Source organism: Cuculus canorus, chromosome 1 (genome assembly GCF_017976375.1).
Source record: "Cuculus canorus isolate bCucCan1 chromosome 1, bCucCan1.pri, whole genome shotgun sequence".
Classification (NCBI taxonomy): Eukaryota; Metazoa; Chordata; class Aves; order Cuculiformes; family Cuculidae; genus Cuculus; species Cuculus canorus.
In genome coordinates this window covers 191,780,000-191,800,038 of record NC_071401.1, presented here as the reverse complement: position 1 = coordinate 191,800,038, position 20,039 = coordinate 191,780,000, and the positions used below count along the sequence as shown (strand labels likewise).

Below are 20,039 nucleotides of genomic sequence, written 5' to 3'. Positions count from 1 at the left end.
GATCTCCATCTGAACTTTGAGCCATTGACCACTACTCTTTGAATATGACCATCCAACCAGTTTCTTATCCACTGTACCATCCATCCATCGAATCCATATCTCTCCAGATATGAGAGAAGAATGTTGTGGGGGACCGTGTCAAAGGCTTTACAGAAATCTAGATAGATCACATTCGTTAGTTCACCCGTGCCCACTGCTGCGGTTATCCCATCATAGAGAGCCACCAAGTTGGTCAGACAGGATTTGCCCCTGGTGAAGCCATGCTGGCTGCCATCAACCACCTCCCTGTCCTCCATGTGTTTTAGCATAGCTTCTAGGAGTATCTGTTCCATGATCTTCACCAGGCACAGAGGTGAGGCTGACAGGTTGGTAGTTCTCAGGGTCGTCCTTTCTACCCTTTTTAAAAATGGGCAGGTGATTTTCTGAGGTGAATTTCTAAATCTCAAACTTCATGTTTTGATTTTGAGTGTGGGATAAGAAAATGATAAATAAAAGATATATTTGATAGAAATTTGAAATTCCATTTCAAAACTGAGATAGAGACAGAGGGAAGGACAATCTCCGCATGTGATAGCACTACTCCCTATTTACTCCAGTACAGGTCACACCACAGTTGGGCCCTGGCACTCTCTCAGGATGCATCAGCATGAATTTCTACCACAGAGACCAGCCTATAATGAAGAAAACACCAGAACTTCACTAATACAGATACCTGTCATGAGACACATGGAAGAATTAGATCTTCATACAAAGCTGGAGTGCTCAAAATACTTGAGGAGCTACAACAGAAAGCAGGTGCCTTGGTAGGGGCAGTAATAGCAGCTCTGGGCTGTGTGAGGTGGCACACAGGAACAGGGCTCCACCATTCCTTTCCCCTGTCCCTTTCTCTGCAGACTGTTATTTCCAAACCAGAAACTTAACTGTGCATTCTCACCTCCTGAGATGCTGTTTCTCAGGCAAGGGGACAACAGTTTCCACCACCTAGATCTGGCCCTGGCTGAGGTACACTGTGCTAAAAATGGTTTGCAAAATAACCATGCTGTGTGCACTTCATCTTGGAGACCTGCTGTTCCAGGGTTCACACCCTGCTGAGAATCATCAAGAACATCTGATTTGTGGTGAATACAGCAAAAGAATAAAATCCTTGATCACACTGCAAAGTATTCTGTGCTAAGTGTCATGGGGGAATATCCAAAATGAAGACCTACTACATCTGCATCAGAGGCCAGAATCTGTCCTTCTGTTTCTAGGAAAGTCATGCCTAGTTTCAGCATATTTTCTTTCCTGGAAGCCTTCAGGAAGACTCCAAATCAGCAACCCTCCACCAGACATGGAGATGCCACCTTACAGCAGGCAGCCTGCCGCTGCACTGACCCCATGGGACCCCTAATGCAGACAACTCCTCACTTCCTTGGGGAGAAACTAGCTGCACATTCTTCATGCCTTATAAAACACACCTGCTGCTCCTTCCTCATCCTTTATTATTGAGGTTTTACACATCTACCTACATTGTATTCAAAGAGAAAACCAATAAAACCGAAAGTGCACTTATTCAGCAGAGACTGACTTTTTGCCAAGAAAGTGGTGATTAAAGCTGCACATTCATCCCTGATTTGAGTCAAAACCCATAAAGTCAGTGGGATTCTTTCCACTGATTGAAGGGGCATAGGATCAAGCATTTTTTACTATAAACAAATCACTAAATATTGCCAAGTTCTGTGGAATTACTTTGCTTATGTAAGTAGTGAAAGCTGCTGTTATTTGTGACAGCATGCCAGCTATCATGTTTGTTATATAGACAATCTCTAAGTTATTTCAAATAAATAATGGGTGATTTTCAGTCTTAATTGCAATCTTCTGCTACTTATCCCTATCCCTTACCTGTTCCTTAATCCCTACAATTTGACATACATGCTATGGGATGTTAATGACAGGTGCACACATGACTACACATGAAGAGGTCTTTGCATCCTACCTTGCTCACAGTTTTTCCCTCCGTAGCGTACAGGGCACTCGCAGATGTACGTGTTCCACTTGTTGACACATGTGCCTCCATTCTGGCACCAGTTGGTTTCACAATAGTTTCTCTGTGCTGCACAGCCTGAAAATCAAGAAAACAGTTACTTTGCATGGTTTTAACAAGAAAAAGGCTCTGAATGATTGTATCTGAGATTTTATGTAAAAAGAAGGCATGACCATTATAAATTTGGGGCATTCTTTTATAATATCCTTGAAGTCAGTGAAGCAAAATGTAGATGGAAGAAGTTTATATGAGCTGAGCAAGTGTCAAATTCATAAAGACAAATTTAACAAGGGATATTACATACAGTCAGTGAGCTGTGTATCTGTGGGGACTAAGAAAGGTTTTAGGAAATATCAATGCATACTGGTCCTGCTTTTATACTCTTCATCTGGCATCCACAGTCTGCAACTTACTGTCATCTCACTGAGACACTACACAGGGAAAGTCAATCTGCAGTGTAACACAGTGCCTGTTGTACATCATTGCTTTAAACCACATGGAAACATGTTTCAAAACAAGGAAAAAAAAAATCCATCTTAAAGAAAACACTCAAAGCTCCTCTTGATGCATATTGCCATATGACATAACTGTTAAAAAAGGGCTGCAAGACAAAAGAGCAGTTTGAAGCTTATACTATGACTCTCTTTCTAATCCACAATCAATGCAACATACCTAAGAATCACAATTCAGCTCTTACGCAGAACTTCAGGAGAGTGGAAGGAAGGGACTTGCTAGTCTTGTGTGTAAGGGCCAGCTTGAAGACAATGAGAATATTTTGTACCCCAGAACTAATCCTTATCAGGGATCCAGGTACTGAAAACCAAATCAGAAACTCCGAAAGGCTGCTTCATAAAGCAGGTTTCAAATTTGGAAGACTGCAGAATTTAATTTACAGAACAAACATAATTTATGAAAAACTCATTAAAAATGTTACCTTTCTTACGAATTAATCTCACTGGCTTTCAGATCAAAGTGACATTTAAAAGGTAATTAAAAAAAAAAAAAAAGAGGAAAAGTTCATTTAAGAGTGAACTCCTGGGTGAAACTTGTTGCAATGCAGAAAGTCTAAACAAGCCCTATCTTTTTCTGTGTGCTGCTTAATCTTGTAAGTGTGTGTTGTGCCATGGACTATTGTGTGCGTTCCTGGCACCGGTGCAGACTGCACCTTGCTCAAACACATGAGGTCTGGATGTAGTCACGCCACTGACGTGGAGGCAGCACAATGCCCAGCAGCCCCTCCAGCCTCCGCCTCTCAGTTTGGCGCAAACGCTTCATACTCAGCGATGCTAACAGGGGAACGAAGGCTGTTTCAGGCCCCTCTGTCCCCTGCCCCTTCCTGGGGTTCCCCTAGTGCTGGCTCCTTTAACATCCCAAGCCCTGTTACACATACAGCTATGGCACAAAGCTTTCTCCTGTTGACTTTTCAGGCTGTTGTCACTCATACCTGGCAATGTGCCATTATTGGCGATGAAACTAGCCATGTCGATCGGCTTGCTGTCGATAGAGAGGTTCCTCATGCAGCCTATAAACTGTCTGTTGTGCACCGGGAAATCTTCAGGCAAGTTCGGGACACCACCAAGAAGGAGAGGGCCAGTCAGATCCAAAGACCTGCAGAAACAAAGATATGCTCATAATTTCTTGCATATAGTTTGTTTTGGTTTGTTCTTTATCTTACTGCTTCCATAAGCACATCTGAGGTGTTTAGTTTACCCATGTCGCCTCTGCTACATCAGCACTTCCAGAGTTTGTAATAAAAAGACCTTTCAGAAACATCGTAACTTAAGAGCTGTCCTAAGCATACAGAATCCAATGACCTGTCCCTAAATGTGGTCAATATGAAGAAGAAAATTAAAATTATGAAAAAATCCGCAGCCACATGCCACTGTTTTCTGACTCCTGTCACCCAGGGGCTGCCTTAAGCTCCTCAGCACAAGGACTGAGACGCTGCAGATTTTCATGTAATGACTTAATTATTATATACTGCCAACCATCCTTAAATCCTCTGAAGATCTTAGTCTTAATAACATTTGTTGGAGGCAGCTTCCACTGAGCTACTCCACACTGTGTGACAAGTAAATAATTTGGTCAGTTTGAACCAACCCTCATTTTTATGGTCCTTCATTCTCCTGGGATTTTAGAGCAGTATGTGCATATCAACAGTCTTTCTGCTATCACTCATAATTTTATATCTCTGCTATGTTGCTTGCTGTCCATCTCTTCTTTAAACTCAATGCTACTAATTGTTTCGGTCTTTCCTCACAGGCAGGAAAGTTTTTTGGTTTTTAGTTTTTTTTGGTAACTAATGGGTTTTCAGTGACCTTTTCTACACCTCCTTTATTTCTATCCCTTATCAAGATAGGACTGTTAACTCAAATGATGGAAGTAATTAGCTCTTCAGCCATTCCCTTCATTAATAAAGTCGATAACATTTTATTTGCCCTGCTCTCTACATTTTCATACTAGGTAAATACTTTTTGGGGGGCATCCAGACTGACCTACATAGAGTTTTTTTTTATTGTTTGTTTTTTTGGTTTTTTGGTTTGTTTTTTTTTTTTGCATTTTACAAGTAATTTGGTCACATGATTGTGCATTTCACCCAGGGTGCTGACATTTGCAGTAGCCTCCAAGAAACACCATATACCAAACTAAACTTTGACACTTTTTCTTGTCAAATCATAACTGCTTTTCTAACCTAGTTTGCCTAGTGGTTAATCACATACTGTTGTGTCTCTCCTGGAAGAAGAGAATGAGTGGAACATGCGTATGTAGGGAATCCTTACTTCTTTGAACCGGTCTGAGTCCCCTGTGCAGCACAGGTGTAGTTTCCAATGAGGCTCCCAAAGCGCACAGCCACTGCCGTGTCACAGTCATCCACGGTCACCACTGCCACCTTCTCTCCCGAAGGCCCATGAGGAATTCCTAATCGCCCAATGTTGGGCTTCAAGAAATAACATGGCATACATCATATAATGCTACATGCAGACAGAGTTTAAATGCTGGTTCAGTCAACTCAACAACGTACTTCTTCCTAGCTAAAACAGGACATATAAATAAAATAACAGAAGTTAAGTTTACCTATGACTTCTAGGCAAGAAAAAAACCCAAACAGATGTCTTCAAAGGAAGTTCATACATGCTCAATGTGATTCACAGCATGGTCACAAGTGGCTTTGGTCTCTTCCACTGCTGAACCACTTCAGCTCAAATAACTTCCAAGAGGTGTTTCTTCTGCACAGAAAACTACTAAATTCTGCTGATTCTGCAATTCTTCACTTCATATGAATGAAGTCACTTCAATTTTAACATTGTTTCTGCCCTAAGACTGAAAACCATAACATGATGTATGTATCACAAGCAAAGCTAAAGGCTTAAATAAAATTTTCTCTGATGGGGTACTCTCCCAAGGCCACCAGGAAATGACTGCAGGTTCCTAAAAAGACTGCAGTGAACGGCTGTCTGATCACTGCAAAGCAACTTAGACGAAGACTGCTTATTCCAGCTATAAGATGGAGGGCACAGAAAACCACTGCTTATTGCTGAGCCAGCTGAGAACTCCCTGGTTCAAGTCACAAGAGAATAGAGATCAGTGACCCTTGGAGCTGGACAATCAAAAATAATGGATGGATCTGAGCTTGCTCATGCAGCCTCTTTGATTCAGGCAAGCAGACTGACACCAAGGGCGGTGCAGGAAGACAGGAAGAAAGTGTGTTTTAGAGTGGCAATAAATGCTCAGGCTTGCCCTTCAGAGATGCCAAACTTCACCCGGGTGGTAAGAAAGTTATACCCACCCAATTACAATGTGCCCTAGTGCACATGAGCCACAAAATTACAATTATCACACTCGGCTTCAGACCTCCAGTTACTGGTTCACTCCGCTAATCACCCTGATGGCAGGTGTTGTTCTCCCCACTTCAGCAACTACCAACAACTGGGGAAACTCAGAGAACACGACAGACAGGAAAGCCTGTTTTACCACTAGAAATCCAACCCCAACCACCAAGCTGAGTCTCCACCACAAACATATCCTTCATCTCCACTAATTTTCTAACTGATGAGGTGTACCCCAGTGTGACTGACAGGAGATGATATCTGCTATGCAGAAATTCAAGACAGATTCCTCCAGTGGCAAAGCACATTATGACTGTTAAAAAACGGTGCATGTACAAAGAGCAGCATATCAGCCTGCTAGCAAATTGTGCAGGAAAACCATTTCCCATGTTCAACGTTCATAAGAGCTACAGAGTCTTCCCACTGGTGCAGAATCTCTGAGTACAAGAGAAGCAATGAGCTGAACACCCCTAGCTTTGCTGCTACTTCTCTACAGCCAAAGGGACACCCCACAGAAGTCATCTTACCAGGATCTGACACAGACAGGCCGCACAACTGAAAGCCCAGAGACACTTTTATGATGTGTTAGATCAACAATAGTTGTAACTATATGAAAATGAAAGATTGTTGGGCATCACACTGTGGTTTGCTGTACACTTGCTTTAAAACATGTATTGCTCAACTACATACTGAAATCCCTTATTTGTACAGCAAACAAGGAAGCAGTAAGGGGATAAAGCCTATTCTTTCTGTTTTGCTTGTAAACACATAGATCTGTTAAAATACCTAAAGCCACTTCAGCATGTGTAAAGCGATACAGATTTGTTTCTAAGGGTAATTATCCCGATGTATAAAACTCAGTTTTAAAATATGTTTCCCGGTGTCAATTCCAGGTGGAAAGTATTTTCCACTTCCTCTAACAAGAACTAATGTGATCACATAGTTTGGCAGTTATACAGTATAAGGTTTTGACCTCTCTTGAGTGATATTAAGGCAGATTTTCTTTTTTCCGATACTGCCTAGCTTGGAATGACAGGAAGCACACATATTTGCAGTGCTGAAAATGGTTTTATATGTAATTATGATAATGTTAGTGAGCAGTTTTTCAAAGGAAATTAAAAAAATACATAGAAAATTAACCAACTGACAGGCAGACCTTCCTTTCCAAAATTAAAATGTTTACATTCTGGGTGCTACTTCAATCCATTTGGACGAATGATTCGATTAACATTTATGTTCTTGTGCTTCACTGAAATAACCCATTGTTTCTTTCATGGGAGTCGTGACAAAGGCAGGGTATTTATTCTCACAGCAGGGGAGATCTGCCCAGTGTTAATCAAGATTGCAACCTGATGAGACTCAGCAGTTTGCAGCTGCTCCTTCACAGTCAACTAGCTGCAGTGGCAAATTGATTCCCCCCCACCCCGATCCCTACCACTTTTATTTAACATAGAAATTTCTCTAGATGTTAACTGGTCATCACAGTGCAGACCTTCGACATCCCTTCAGCTCTGACAGCCCCACAGAACCACAAGCTGATGAAGAAGAAAGGCAGTATTCTGGTGAATGAAGAGAGACCTATTGGTAGTTCAAGCCATACTTAGTAGTGATTTTCTGACCACGTTAAAAGGTCTATTTGACAGAATAGGCTTTTCCCGAAATGGAAGAATATGTTGCTGGGAAAGAACAGTAAGATTTTCTGAGTGATTTAATGTGATGTGGATTCATTTTTCTCTTATATCAGGCAAGTACTACGCTACTCATCTTCTCGGCAGCAAGTCTAGGGAATACCTCATACCTGAAATAATGTGAAATAAATAAAAGACTGAAGAGAGGAAGCCTAAGCTCGGAGACCTTAAGAACTGACTCATGAAACCGATCTTATTCATTTAATATCTTGATTAATACTAAATACAGTTTGCTGATGATGCAAAGGATATTTAGAGCATCATGTATTAAAAAAAGAATCACTTTGAATAGCTGAGTACTAGAAAGAGAATCACACAATGTGGAACTTGTTGAAACTCGAGCCTGACTTCCTAGTGCAGGCTCAGAAACCATCAACTATAAATGATGAAAAATAAGAAAAAAACCCTATTAATTGATTACAAAATAATTATGAACCATGGTGTGATTAAAAGGTAAAAAAAGCAATTCAACAGTTGGTTGTTGAAAAGATGAGTATGAGGGAAATTTGGTGACACTGAACAGGACAGAGTATTGCGGGCAATTTTGATTTAATTTACAAAAAATAACTTCCAGCTAGAGCAGATACACAGAACTGCAGCCAGGAAAATGGAAAGCTTTCCTTATCAAATAAACAAAAAGGACTATTAGCCCAGCAAAGTAAAGGCTGAGGAAGGGAAATGAGAAGATGCTACCACTGTAATGGACACAGTAAAAGAACAAAGGAAGATAAGAAGCCCATGAGTAATGCAGGCTGGAAATCACCAGGTGGTACCCAGCCATAGAATGGGTCATCTTTGAGAAAGCTGTAGGGGTGGAAATTATAAGAAAGAACTTAATTTGTTTGTGATTATAGAAGCTGGTGTTAGCAGAGGACTAGCCTAGGTTTGAAAGAAAATAAGTAACACGAAGAAGTACCCGGAAAACACACAAGAAAGCAAATCGCCAACACTAAATGATATCACACATACACTTACATGTCAGGCATGATCTTTGTCTCTGTGGAATCCTACTGCAGCAAGACTGATTCCTAACACTAGGAATAGCTAATACTAACCAGCATTAATTCACACTATTATTTTCTGGAAATATGTTCAAGGAGTTAAAAGCCAGACTTTCATCTGGGTACTTAGCCCTCCTTTCTGCCTGTCAAACCCATCTCCTGAAACACCATGCTGCCCAAAAGGCAAGTTTCATTAGCTCTGCCAATTCTGCACTCATGAGTAAATGTTCAATGTGGTGTATAGGAATTTACCAGCATGACCCCCATTAACAGTAATGCATGTAACTGAGTTCCTGCTCATGGGGCTGAAAATTTACCTTGCACTGCCTAACTCTAAAGGCTGCCTTTTTATTTACTGCTTGTCCAGAAAGAGGTTGGAAGTCAGACTTCAAAGACCACATGCTGTAACAGTGAGTAGCAAGAAGAGGTACCAAAAAGTGCCTGCAAGAGAAATTAGATCTCCTTTAAATAAACTATGAAAGAAGTTGATTCATCCTGAACTCAAAAATAAAAGAAACCAACCAGCGCTGAGTGCTGCAGTGTATTATCACCATCACATGGTGATCCTTCAAATATTCTGTGTACCCCTTATTGATGTAGGTTGTTTGTTGTATTGACTCTGATGTTTGCTCGTTATAAATGCGTACAGAGTCACTTGAAGAACAGAAAAAAGCAGCACTGACTCAGGATCCACAACTGAGAGCAGAAGCCACCTACTTTTCTCTCTATATCTAAAACAAGGAACATTTTTGTTCCTCAAATTATGGCAATTAGTACCTAAATCTGTACACGATGTTAAGAAACTTAACTTTGCCTGACTGAGCTTTCATGAAGGAGATTAGTCGTTATGATCTACAGGTGGACAATCTCGAATCTTGGGTCTAACCCACGACATTTTCCCTTGCCCACACAGAGTCACAGGCGAACTGCAATTGCAGGAATGACAGTCTGCCAGGCTGTCTTTTGAAAACTGCAGCTCCCCTTCTGACCACAGTGGAGATAAAAGTCCTCTACTGTCCTCTGTGCTAACCTGAAGGAGTGACCTTCTCAAGCTGCAAAGGTGCGTGTAAGTGCCTTTGGACACCTGCAGTGACTTTCTCAGGTTGCAGTGAGAGAACACCACCATGAAGGTATTTCACTAGCAACGCCAAATCTGATTTTTGTGGAACTCAAGTATAGAGCAATGAACTGTTTGGACTTGTCCCCACAACTTCAGCAGAAAGAGGCACATGTAGATTCTCCCAGCTGCATGTAAAACCCTGAGAAACTTAATCTGCAAATTTGCGTTTTATAAACTGAGACCAGACAGAGGAAAGAAGGTCATCAAAACACATCTGTTCATAGTTTGCAAATCTACTGCACAAATCTACTCCCATTCCACTTAAAACATCAGAGACATATTCTCAGGTATCTCAGTTTCATTTGGATCTTCTATTATTTTAAAGTAAATAGTTAAAACTGTGAGAGCCCGCACTGTTACTTATTAAGGACACAGATGGTCTAACAATACACAGTGAATGGAAAAGACATACAGATTAATGGATGATAGAAGCCCTGTTTTACATACTTAACCATTAAATTTTTACATTATTAATACTACTGTTTTCAAGAGACATGATGCAAAACTGTCGGAGAAGTTCAAGCAAGTAGTTCAATCTTCATTAGACTTATTTTCAATTAAACAAGATTAGACTGTACAGGTAGTACCAATACTAAAAAGTCCAAACGTCTGTTTAGTCAAACAGCAGCAGTGATGACACTAAGATTCTTGGATTGCGTCCTTTTATTAATTAATTTGCAAGACAACAGGGCTTTTCAAAAGGTCCCACAAGCACTTCCTTCACTTTTTCCCAACTTCCACTCTAAGATAAAAATTTGCCACTTAACTTTTCACAGAGATGGAAAGAAAGAAATTGCTCCAAAGTCACAGATATTCCCTGGACTCAAACTGAAAGCTGTACTGTCCAGCCCAAACCTCAGCCACAATTCGGCCTGCTGTAGCCACCTATTGAGTATTTGGAAGGAGCTGACAGCTGAGGAGACAATTCAGCAGCAGACTGTTAGTATGGCCAAGACTTCTGAGAACACAAACTGGGAACCCTTGCAAATGAGACACAACCCACATATGCTTGGCCCAAGGAGACCTGTTTTCTTGAGGGACAGAAATAAAGCTGCATATCATAAATACTGCAGTTGCTCAGCTCACTGTACAAGTTAAAAAAAAGCATCTGTTTTAGAAAGCTGGTATTTTTAAAAACGCTTTGTGCAGCATGGCTTAATATGCTGTGCTTGGGTTCGTTGTCTTTTTACTAAGTGTTAATGTGCAAAAAGAAAAGCCATCCTGAAGGCAGTGCCAGCCTTTCAGCACTTCCAAGAGTTTGCTTTCTGTACAATAAGTTACCCTTCTGTTTTTGTTAATCAGTAGCTAGTGATTTATTGACTGTTTGGAGTGGTTAAAGGTTAAAAAGAATCTGTTTCCTAGTTATTTTTAACACAAAAAAAGCACTCCTCTGCATTGTTAATGTGCTGGTTCAGACCCCACCACTCCGAAAGGAGCTGGGTGGAAAATTCTTCCTGTTCATCTCCTTTGGGGCTCTTCGCTTCTCAATGCTTCCAGCTACAGCAATAATGGGAAAAAATGGAGCAACTGGCGTCGGAGGCTGCTGATGGGACTCCAGCCACGCCTGGGGTCTCCCCTCGTCGGCTCCCTAGTGCTCATTAGGCAGCCCGCCAGCCGCCCCTCGCTCCCTCGTTAACCTGCCGGCCTCTGCTCAGCTATCTAACACAGGGAAAGGAGAAAACCCCTCTGATTCCCAGGCGATGCTGTGCTGCTTCAGTGGTCAAAAAGCTCATTAATGGCCTGTCGTGGCAGTGGTCTCCCCGGGCAAGCGTCCGAGCCCAGCCCCCTCCCCGCAAGGAAAATAAATAAATAAACAGGAAAAAAACCTAATGGAGAAAGCACCATGCTTGCAGTCCCAGGGGGAGAGACTGGGAAATGCCAGAGAAACTCAGCGCTGGACTTGCAGATCATTCTGATTAATCACAAAGCCCCAAATTAGTCCAGATTAAGAGAAACCATTAATGTTAATCGCTACTTTTTAAACTTTCTCCCTGCAGCTTTCCAGAGCACCTTTAAAATAAGACGGTGTGACGAACTGAGAATCTTCTACACATTCTGACTAGTCACCAGGGAAAGGCAGGACAAATCGTTTCACATAAACCCCTTATCCCTTTGATGTATGTATCTCCTTTATTACCTGAATATTTTAATGGTATTTCTTTATACAAACTTGGCTCCAGCCTGTAGAGAAACTTGAGAGCCTGTGACAGTAAAAAGGAAAACCAAAAACTTCTCATTGGTGAGTGAAAAATGCAAATCCTGAAAAGCCACCAGACCAGTTCCTTTTCCTAGACAAACTCCCTGCAACACCGATCTTAGGATCCAGTGAGCCACAAAGTCAAGCGAGTTTTACTAGCCTGATTTATCTCCTTCACAGCCACATCCAGAGGCTAAACTTTGATATTCAAAGCTTTTGGGCAGCTATGAGACATGGCACGTACGAACCACACTCCTGGAATTGCTGCTGCTCTTTCAGTGGTAGGGTAGAAACAGGGAGCAGGTCTTCTGTCCCACCACGCAGCAATTGTGTGCTGAAGCTGTGAAAAGCCATGGTTACACACAAACAGCATCCAGATGACCTCCCTCCACAGAGTGTGACCAGTATCTTCACAAATATCCAGCTCCTCAAATTGTATATTATTGGATTTGACTAATTTTAGCAAAGGCTGCTGTAGTGCTGATGGGAAGAATTAGTTCTCCCTACCTGTAAATGGAAATTTTATCCTCAAATTTGTATTCCCAGATGATTCTCAACTCTTCGATGCTGAATCAGTGATACAGCAAGAAGGATCTGTTTTGGCAGTGAGAGACCACACCCACTCCTCAAGCCTTCCATGTGTGAGACACCATTCATCACAGTGCTCTGCTGTTGCAGATCTCCTTGTCTGCCCTCTGCAGCCCTCTCCTCTCCTCTGATCTGCCCCCTTGGTTGGTGCACCTTCTCCCTGCCTTCTGAACGTTTTTTCTGCCTATTTTGCTGCCTTTCTCCCTTTCACCAACTGTTCAATCAACAAGGATGCTCTTCCAGCATCCTTGGAGAACTGGAAAAGGAGAGCACGTGAAGAATGCTGAAGGAATGCTGAAGGAAGAGTATTTTTGTTCTCCTTCACGTGCTCTCCTCTCCCACTTCAGAAAATCCTTTTCCCTTTGCTACCTGTCCCTATCTACCTTCCAAAGTATCATTCCGAAAAATTTTCAGCTTTATATAAATCTTGTATGTTTTGCGACTAAATTTTGCATCCAGGATGCAAATGTCATTGCTCTCAGAGTCCAAGAAATACCTAGAAATAGCACAACCTGACACTTAGTCACAGCAACTAACTCCTTCTCCCTGGACTCATCCCTGGTGACACCTTGTCAAGCAAACTGCTGCTCAGTATGGGTGATGGGAACAGAAATGGGTCTATAAAATCCAGGAATATCACACTGCTTTATGAGCTACTCTCTCCATGGCTGGGTTTTTATAAGGGTCTCCTGCCACGCACTCACTCCTGCACAGCCATGTAGTTCCAAAGTGCTGTTTCCCCTCAATCCATAGACAGATGCAAAATACCTGAAAAGTTACTGCAAATCAGTGAGTTACTGTAGATTTAGTGTGTGATTAAATGGAGATAACACTGCACTTCAAAGCCCCCACACCAAATTCCTGAGGTGCCATTTCAATGACTCTGCTGCCTTTGCAGAAGCCCTGCCAGGCTGTGCTTATGGTGAGCCAATGGCCATTCAGACTCTGACAGCTCTCGTGGAGGTCCCTCACATCTCCTTAGACTTCAGGAGGACCTGAAAATCACCACTTTGGGAGGTACCACTAAACCTCTGAGCACTTTTGCAGCATGGAGGTATTAAGACAGCTCAACTCAAGTAAAACTGTCTTAAGGAGCACCACTAGGTGCCAACCTTCCCAGGTTGATTTGAGAACCACACACCATGGGAAAACCATGCAGCTGAGATCCAGCTCAGGTGTGGGGTGGGCACAAACCTAGAAGCATCATGGCTGTAACTGAGTGTTTTACAACCGGAGAGGAGTGAGAGGAGTAAGCTTTGAGCAGCCTTGCTGAAGATGAGACTGTTAGACTAGGAGTGAGGCTCAGGTTGATTTTGAAACGGCATGGCCCCTACTGTCACTCAGAACAAAAACCCTGGGGATGGTTTCTGAAAAGTTACTGTTTGCATTTGCGTATAAAATCACTGCCACAAGAAGGAGTGTTTTCAGGTGATGTTAGCAAACTCTGCAAGAACATCACTTCCAAAAGCAAGTGGGAGACAGAAAAAGCTGGGCACCAGGTACCGGCTTGCCCTGCGCTTCCCCAGCTGCCAGCATTACTGAGAGCTGAGCAACTCAGGGCTGTAGAGCAGGACACACTTTGCATCTCAATGACCTCTAAATGACTTTCACTGTTTTACACTTTCATTTCCTGAGACACAGCTTTAGAGGTGAGTTATTTGTTATTTCATGTCAAGACAACGGAATGTTGCTCCGCCGCCAAATCCTGATTTCCTCTCCCAGATATCAGTCACTTTGCACTTACCCTCAACCAGAAAAAAACCCCACAAAATCAACAAAAACAATTACTACTAATTGAAATCCACATGAATAAATACTGGTAGAATTACAGGGAGGGGACTTTTAAAGTCCAGGCTCATGTGTGCCTGTTCTGCAAGGGCAGATCAGCTCCCCCCACCCCACTCACTACACCCACTGCCACCTGCAAGGGCTCAGCAACCACATCCAAGCAGGACCAAGAAAAAGTAAATATTAGCCAGGTGGCCCTTCAGTGCTTTTCAGGAGATGTTAGGAATGTAAATGGTTGCCACAGGCCAGACCAAAGTCCCGCTGAGGGAGTGGTAGGTGCACATGGAAGAGCACAGGCAGAGGGCAAACATGCAACACTTCTGTCCTCTTGGCTTCCCACTTGCAATACCACAGCCAGAGCCTGATACAGGTTTTCACAGCATCTTGCCACATTTTATGGATGGAAGGGACTCATGTTATCTTCTAATCAGCCTTTTGCCTTCTTCAACCACAAAACCTCACTCAGTGAGTCCTGCCTCAAAAACATAGCTTGCACTTGAGCTAAAATTCTCCTTTAGAAAGGCAAATACCGAATTGATTTAAAGATTTTAAAGGCCAGCAAGACCATAAAAACTGTGGGCAGATTATCGTGCAGACTATATACCTTCACCATCAATGACACTATATATTATTTCTAATCAGAATTTGTCAATCTTCAGTTTCTATATATGAAATCTATGGTCTTACCTAGACAGGACTTAAATTAATCATCTTCTGGATTTGGGTGGAAGAGGTTGAATTTGGCCTCATCAAGGACAGAAATCTCTGAATCTTCCACCAGAATGCCAGGAAATGACTCACAAATGAACTATTTTTGCAGGGATTACCTTTTCTCATGGCATTTTAAAAACTGAGTTCTGAGCATGTAGAAAATGATATGTTTTGCATTCAGATGCAATGAACATATTTTATGTGTTTGACTAGAACAACATTTTGAGCTTCAAATGTAACACCCTGGCAAGCATTCAGCAGTGGAAAATCTAATTTCCTTCCCTTCCTTTAGCTGCTTGCAATTTTAACTGCTAGCTTTTTGTGTTTTTTTTTTTTTTTATTAAATGGCCATGCCCAATATCACCAAAAGTATGTAGTATAGATAAATAGCAGAAATGCATAGCTACGTATTCCTAATACCCCCACATTGTACGTGTGCCTCCAGCACTACCTACTGCGTGCTTCACAAATGTACGAGCCTGCATGATCACCTACCACACAAAAACAATGATTATCTGCTGATACTGTAACTTTTGTTCTTAGAAAAAAGTTGTGAAAAAACTACCATAACTTGCATCTGACTAACCATGTTGGTAATACAGCAAAAACTCCCTGACATCTTGAATTGAAACATAAATGAAAAGTGCCTGTCTTTCAGGATGCTGGTTAAAAACTTCAGTTGTGGCTAGCAAAGAAAGTGACTTTTCCAATTGTTCTTCCTCGTATAAGTGAAGAAACCCTTGCAACTTTCTCTGTGAAGAAGAGGCCCCACACTTAACACATGTAACCACAGTTAAGTCCTTCTCAAAATCAGAGCTAATGACTTGACTGCAGTCATGCTCCCTATGTTTTTGGTGTCCTGCAAACTTTTCTGTGCTTAAATTACGACAGAAGTTTTGATCCTATGAAAACACCGTAGAAGGAAAGGAATCCAGTACAAATTGATGATCTGGTGAAGTATACCATCAGTGCTCTGCTAGAAGTTAGCACTGTCCACTGCCTCCTCCTCGCTATGCCACCAACAGCCTTTACAACCCTGCAGAACCTTCCTCTATTAAATATTCACACTGGGATGAGAGATACATAAATGATAAAATTAAAAATACGGCTAAATCTTAAGTAAGAATATGTGATTTATTTTAAGAGGAAGCACTAAATCTTAACATACTTTTTGCCTTGCATACTTGAAAGAGCCTTTAAAAGCTATATTGACATTTCTTAGAGATCTTATGGATTTAGATTTGGAAATGCAGATCCACAAAATTGTATTTCTTCCTGGAAAAATATGCTCAGAGAAGTAGGTTGTTCCTAACTGAATGACATTTTCAGTATTGTATTTACAGTATCCTCCCCCTCCCGCTGATATTTGCTTAAGATTGCAATTAACATTCTGTGTTTTCCTTTACCAAACAATGCCAAGCAATGCTAGAGCAGGCCTGTGTTGATCACAGACGCTGTAAACACAGCAAGTCACTCTGAGCCAGCAAAACCCAAACTCTGGCGGGGCCCACATCTGCTCAACAGTGGCATTATCATAATCTTCAACAACTGCATTGTTTATTTAGAAAATCTCCCTCAATCCCTTAACAAATTAGTCTGGAAGCCACCGGGAGGATTAACTTAAGAAATTCTCCCTCAGATCGCAATTACATCTACTCAGATGGCACGAGTGATAGATATTTACATAAGTCATACTCAGCCTTTATTACTAATTGCATTTGCAGTGATTTGACTTCTGTTGAGGTCTGTCTTTTCCAACCAAGTTAAAAAATGCAGCACTCGGCAGGGACAACCATAGCCCGGTGTGAGAGCTGTGTCCAGCACACGGTCTGATACCTAATACCTACCTATGAATTTAATTGCCAACCGCTTTTCCTGACCATTCCATTAAGAAGTAAACGATACTGCATGGCGTCCTGGATACTTTCAAGGCAATGTCTTTCACCTTGGGTACAATGACTACAAGTTATGCCTAGCTGGTGGCAGATACATGGCTTTTCTCCAAGGCGCTGGCAATCCCTATTCATCTGCAGGCATGTGCCTGCCCCATCAGTCACCCATGGTGCTGGCAGCCTCCTTGGCAGGCTCGACAGGGAGACCAGGAGCTGAGCAAACAAGGCTTTTATGCTGGAATGGGAGCCCCCCACCTGAGGGGCAGTACGGCAGTGGGGTGGCACAGGGAAGCCTGCAGTGAGATGCTGTTTGCCTGTCAGTCCTGGGGGGGAGGTAGGGTGCTGTGTAGCCAGCACTTCTGATGAGAACTAGCCCCCTTTATAGGAGAGAAAGCAGTAACCAATGTTATCCATGTCTTTTGACACGATTGTGATAATATAAGTGTCACTAAAATGTTGATATCTGCCTCCCCCCACCCCAAGGCAAAGGGGTGAGATTGACTGTTGGTCCTGAATAAAGAATAATTATATTTCCATAAGAGGTGAATTTGCCACCACTAGAGAGGGCCTGTGTTTTCAGAAAGAAATGAGGTAGACTATCTGTCAGCTCCACAGGCAACCAGCTCAGGGGCAATGTGCCATGGGCAGCATGGTTTGTGCTCATTTCTGCAGCAGACTGTCAGAGGTTGCTGTATTTTACCCCACCCTTTTCAAAACAAAGTGCTACATTAACCTCTTCAAGACCCACCAGCACTACTCCCACTGCCTGTGACTGCCTGTGCCACTTTAGCTTATGCAAGGGGTTTGAATCAAAGGCCAGGTCCTGTCTGCGCATGGCAGGGGAATGCAAGTGGCCACCAAGCTTCCAAGTGCCCACCAAGCTTCCAAGTGCCCAAGAACACAGCAGCACAGAGGCCTATATGTCTAGACTTTTAGGATACAGCTGTGTCACTCCCCTAGTGATTGCTAGCTTGATGAAACGTGATCCCATCCGGCTCACGGGTGGGAGAACAGGGGTGGACCTGAGTTTTCAACAGAGAAGTTTTGTGTATGCATCCTTAAGTTCTTCAGAAGTGCTCTGTCTCTGGTCACGACTAGTCAGTTGCGTGACACATGTTCCTAATGAAGTTCAACCAAGGCAAGTGTAGGATTCTGCACCTCGGGCAGAACAACCCCATGCACCGTAACAGGTTAGGGGTTGACCGGCTGGAAAGCAGCTCTGTGGAGAAGGATCCGGGACTCCTGGCAGACAATAAGTTCATGATGACCCAGCAACGTGCCCTTGTGGTCAGGAAGGCCAGTGGTATCCTCGGATGCATTAAGAAGAGAGTAGCAAGCAGGTTCAAGGAGGTTATCCTCCCCTTCTACTCTGCCCTAGTGAGGTTGCATCTGGAGTACCATTCCCAGTTCTGGGATCCCCAGCTCAAGAAAGTCAGGGAACTACTGAAGAGAGTCCAGCAGAGGGCCATTAGGATGATCAAGGGACTGAAGCATCAGGAGGGGAGGCTGAGTGAGGTCAGTCTTTTAGCCTGGAAAAGAGAAGACTGAGACCTTATCAATACTTATAAATAGCTAAAGGGCAGCGGTCAAGAGGCTGGGGCCAGGCTCTTCTCGGTGGTGCTCAGTGATAGGACAAGAGGCAATGGGTACAAACTGGAACACAGAAGTTCCACCTTAACATAAGAAAAAACTTCTTTACTTTGAGAGTGACAGAACACTGAAACAAGCTGCCCAGGGAGGTTGTAGAGTCTCTTCCTCTGGAGATATTCAAAACTCCCCTGGATGCGTTCCTGTGCAACCTACTTTAGGTGAACCTTCTTTAGCAGGGGAGTTGGACTAGATGATCTCCAGAGGTCACTTCCAACCTCTACCATTCTGTGATTAGAGTAAAACAGACAGTGATGGATGTTACAGATTTGCTATAAAGATAATCTTAAAGATAATTCTGCTAATGAGTTGCAAGAGTAATGCGTGTAAGAGAATGAGAAAATGCAAGAGAGAAAATGCAAGTCTACAAGACTGAACCCAAGAGCTTATGTTCACCACACGTCAGCTGAAGCAGATGTACTGCATGAGCAAGGCACACTCCAGCAGGACACACCATGTCTAAGGCAAATCTGTGTCATCTTTTTGCTGCAGTGTGCAACTGTCCCCTTCATACCTGCTGGTGGGCCACAGTCCCTGTTCCTACCACCTCTGCAGCTGCCCTGCAAGGATGCTACTTCCCAGCTCATGTCTTCTTTGGGAGCTCAGTGGGTTCATCAGGCTTCCTATCAAGTTCATATATTTACCCACTCTTCTCTTTTTGCTACACCTGCCATTGGGCAGGAGCTCTGGAAGGCACCTGTGCAGAAAAGCCTTTCAAGCAAATGAACTGGCTTAGTTTTTCTGTTTCATTTAGATAATGGAGGGGAGGAACCCAAAGCCCAACAATTTTTCTTTACATCGCCAAGATGTCCAGGTAAATGTTACAATTTTTATCCTAAGGCCTTTCCTCCTGCCCATTATAGAAGGTCTTTATCCTGAAGTTGCTAAACACCAAGCCTATTGTAAAGTGCTTCTTATTTCTTGCTTAGCATTATAGCTCAATGCCAGTCGGCAGCTAAACCCCACTAAGCTGCTCACTCACTGCCTGACAGCAAAAAGGGAAGGAGAATTGGGTAAAAGTGAGAAAACTCGTGAGCTGAGATAAAGACAGTTCAATAGGCAGAGCAAAAGTCATGCACGCAAGCAAAGCAAAACAAGGAATTAATTCATTGCTTCCCATCAGTAGGCAGACGTTCAGCCACTTCCAGGATAGCAGGACGCCATCACATATAATGATTACTTGAGAAGGCAAATGCCATAACTCCAAATGTGTCCCATTACCCCCTCCGTACTTCTTCGTCGCTCAGCTTTTATTGCTGAGCACGACATCATATAGTATGAAATATCCCTTTGGTCAGTTGAGGTCAGCTGTCCCAGCTGTGTCCTCTCCCAACAACTTCTGCACTTCCAGCCTTCTCTCCGGCAGGGCAAAACAAGCAGAAAAGGTCTTGACTCTGTGTAAGCATTGCTCAACATCCATGTTATGAACACTGTGTTGGTCACAAATCCAAAACATGGCCCCATACTAGCTACTATGAAGAAAATTAACTTAATTAATTATCACTCAAAATCAGCACACTTGAAACTGACAAAGTTTGCACATGAAGATGGAGAGTG

The 20,039-nt window shown here is 42.7% G+C and overlaps 1 protein-coding gene across 1 annotated transcript in view; it reads right to left on the bottom strand.

The window, feature by feature from the left end:
- CELSR1 (cadherin EGF LAG seven-pass G-type receptor 1) overlaps positions 1-20,039 on the bottom strand; it is a 173,964-nt gene that overhangs the window by 47,355 nt on the left and 106,570 nt on the right. Inside the window, exons 6-8 of the mRNA XM_054084092.1 lie at positions 4,804-4,961; positions 3,468-3,631; positions 1,976-2,101 (exon numbers count right to left, since the gene is read on the bottom strand). Coding sequence (XP_053940067.1) covers positions 1,976-2,101; positions 3,468-3,631; positions 4,804-4,961 — 448 coding nt within the window. The remainder of the gene's footprint in view (positions 1-1,975; positions 2,102-3,467; positions 3,632-4,803; positions 4,962-20,039) is intronic.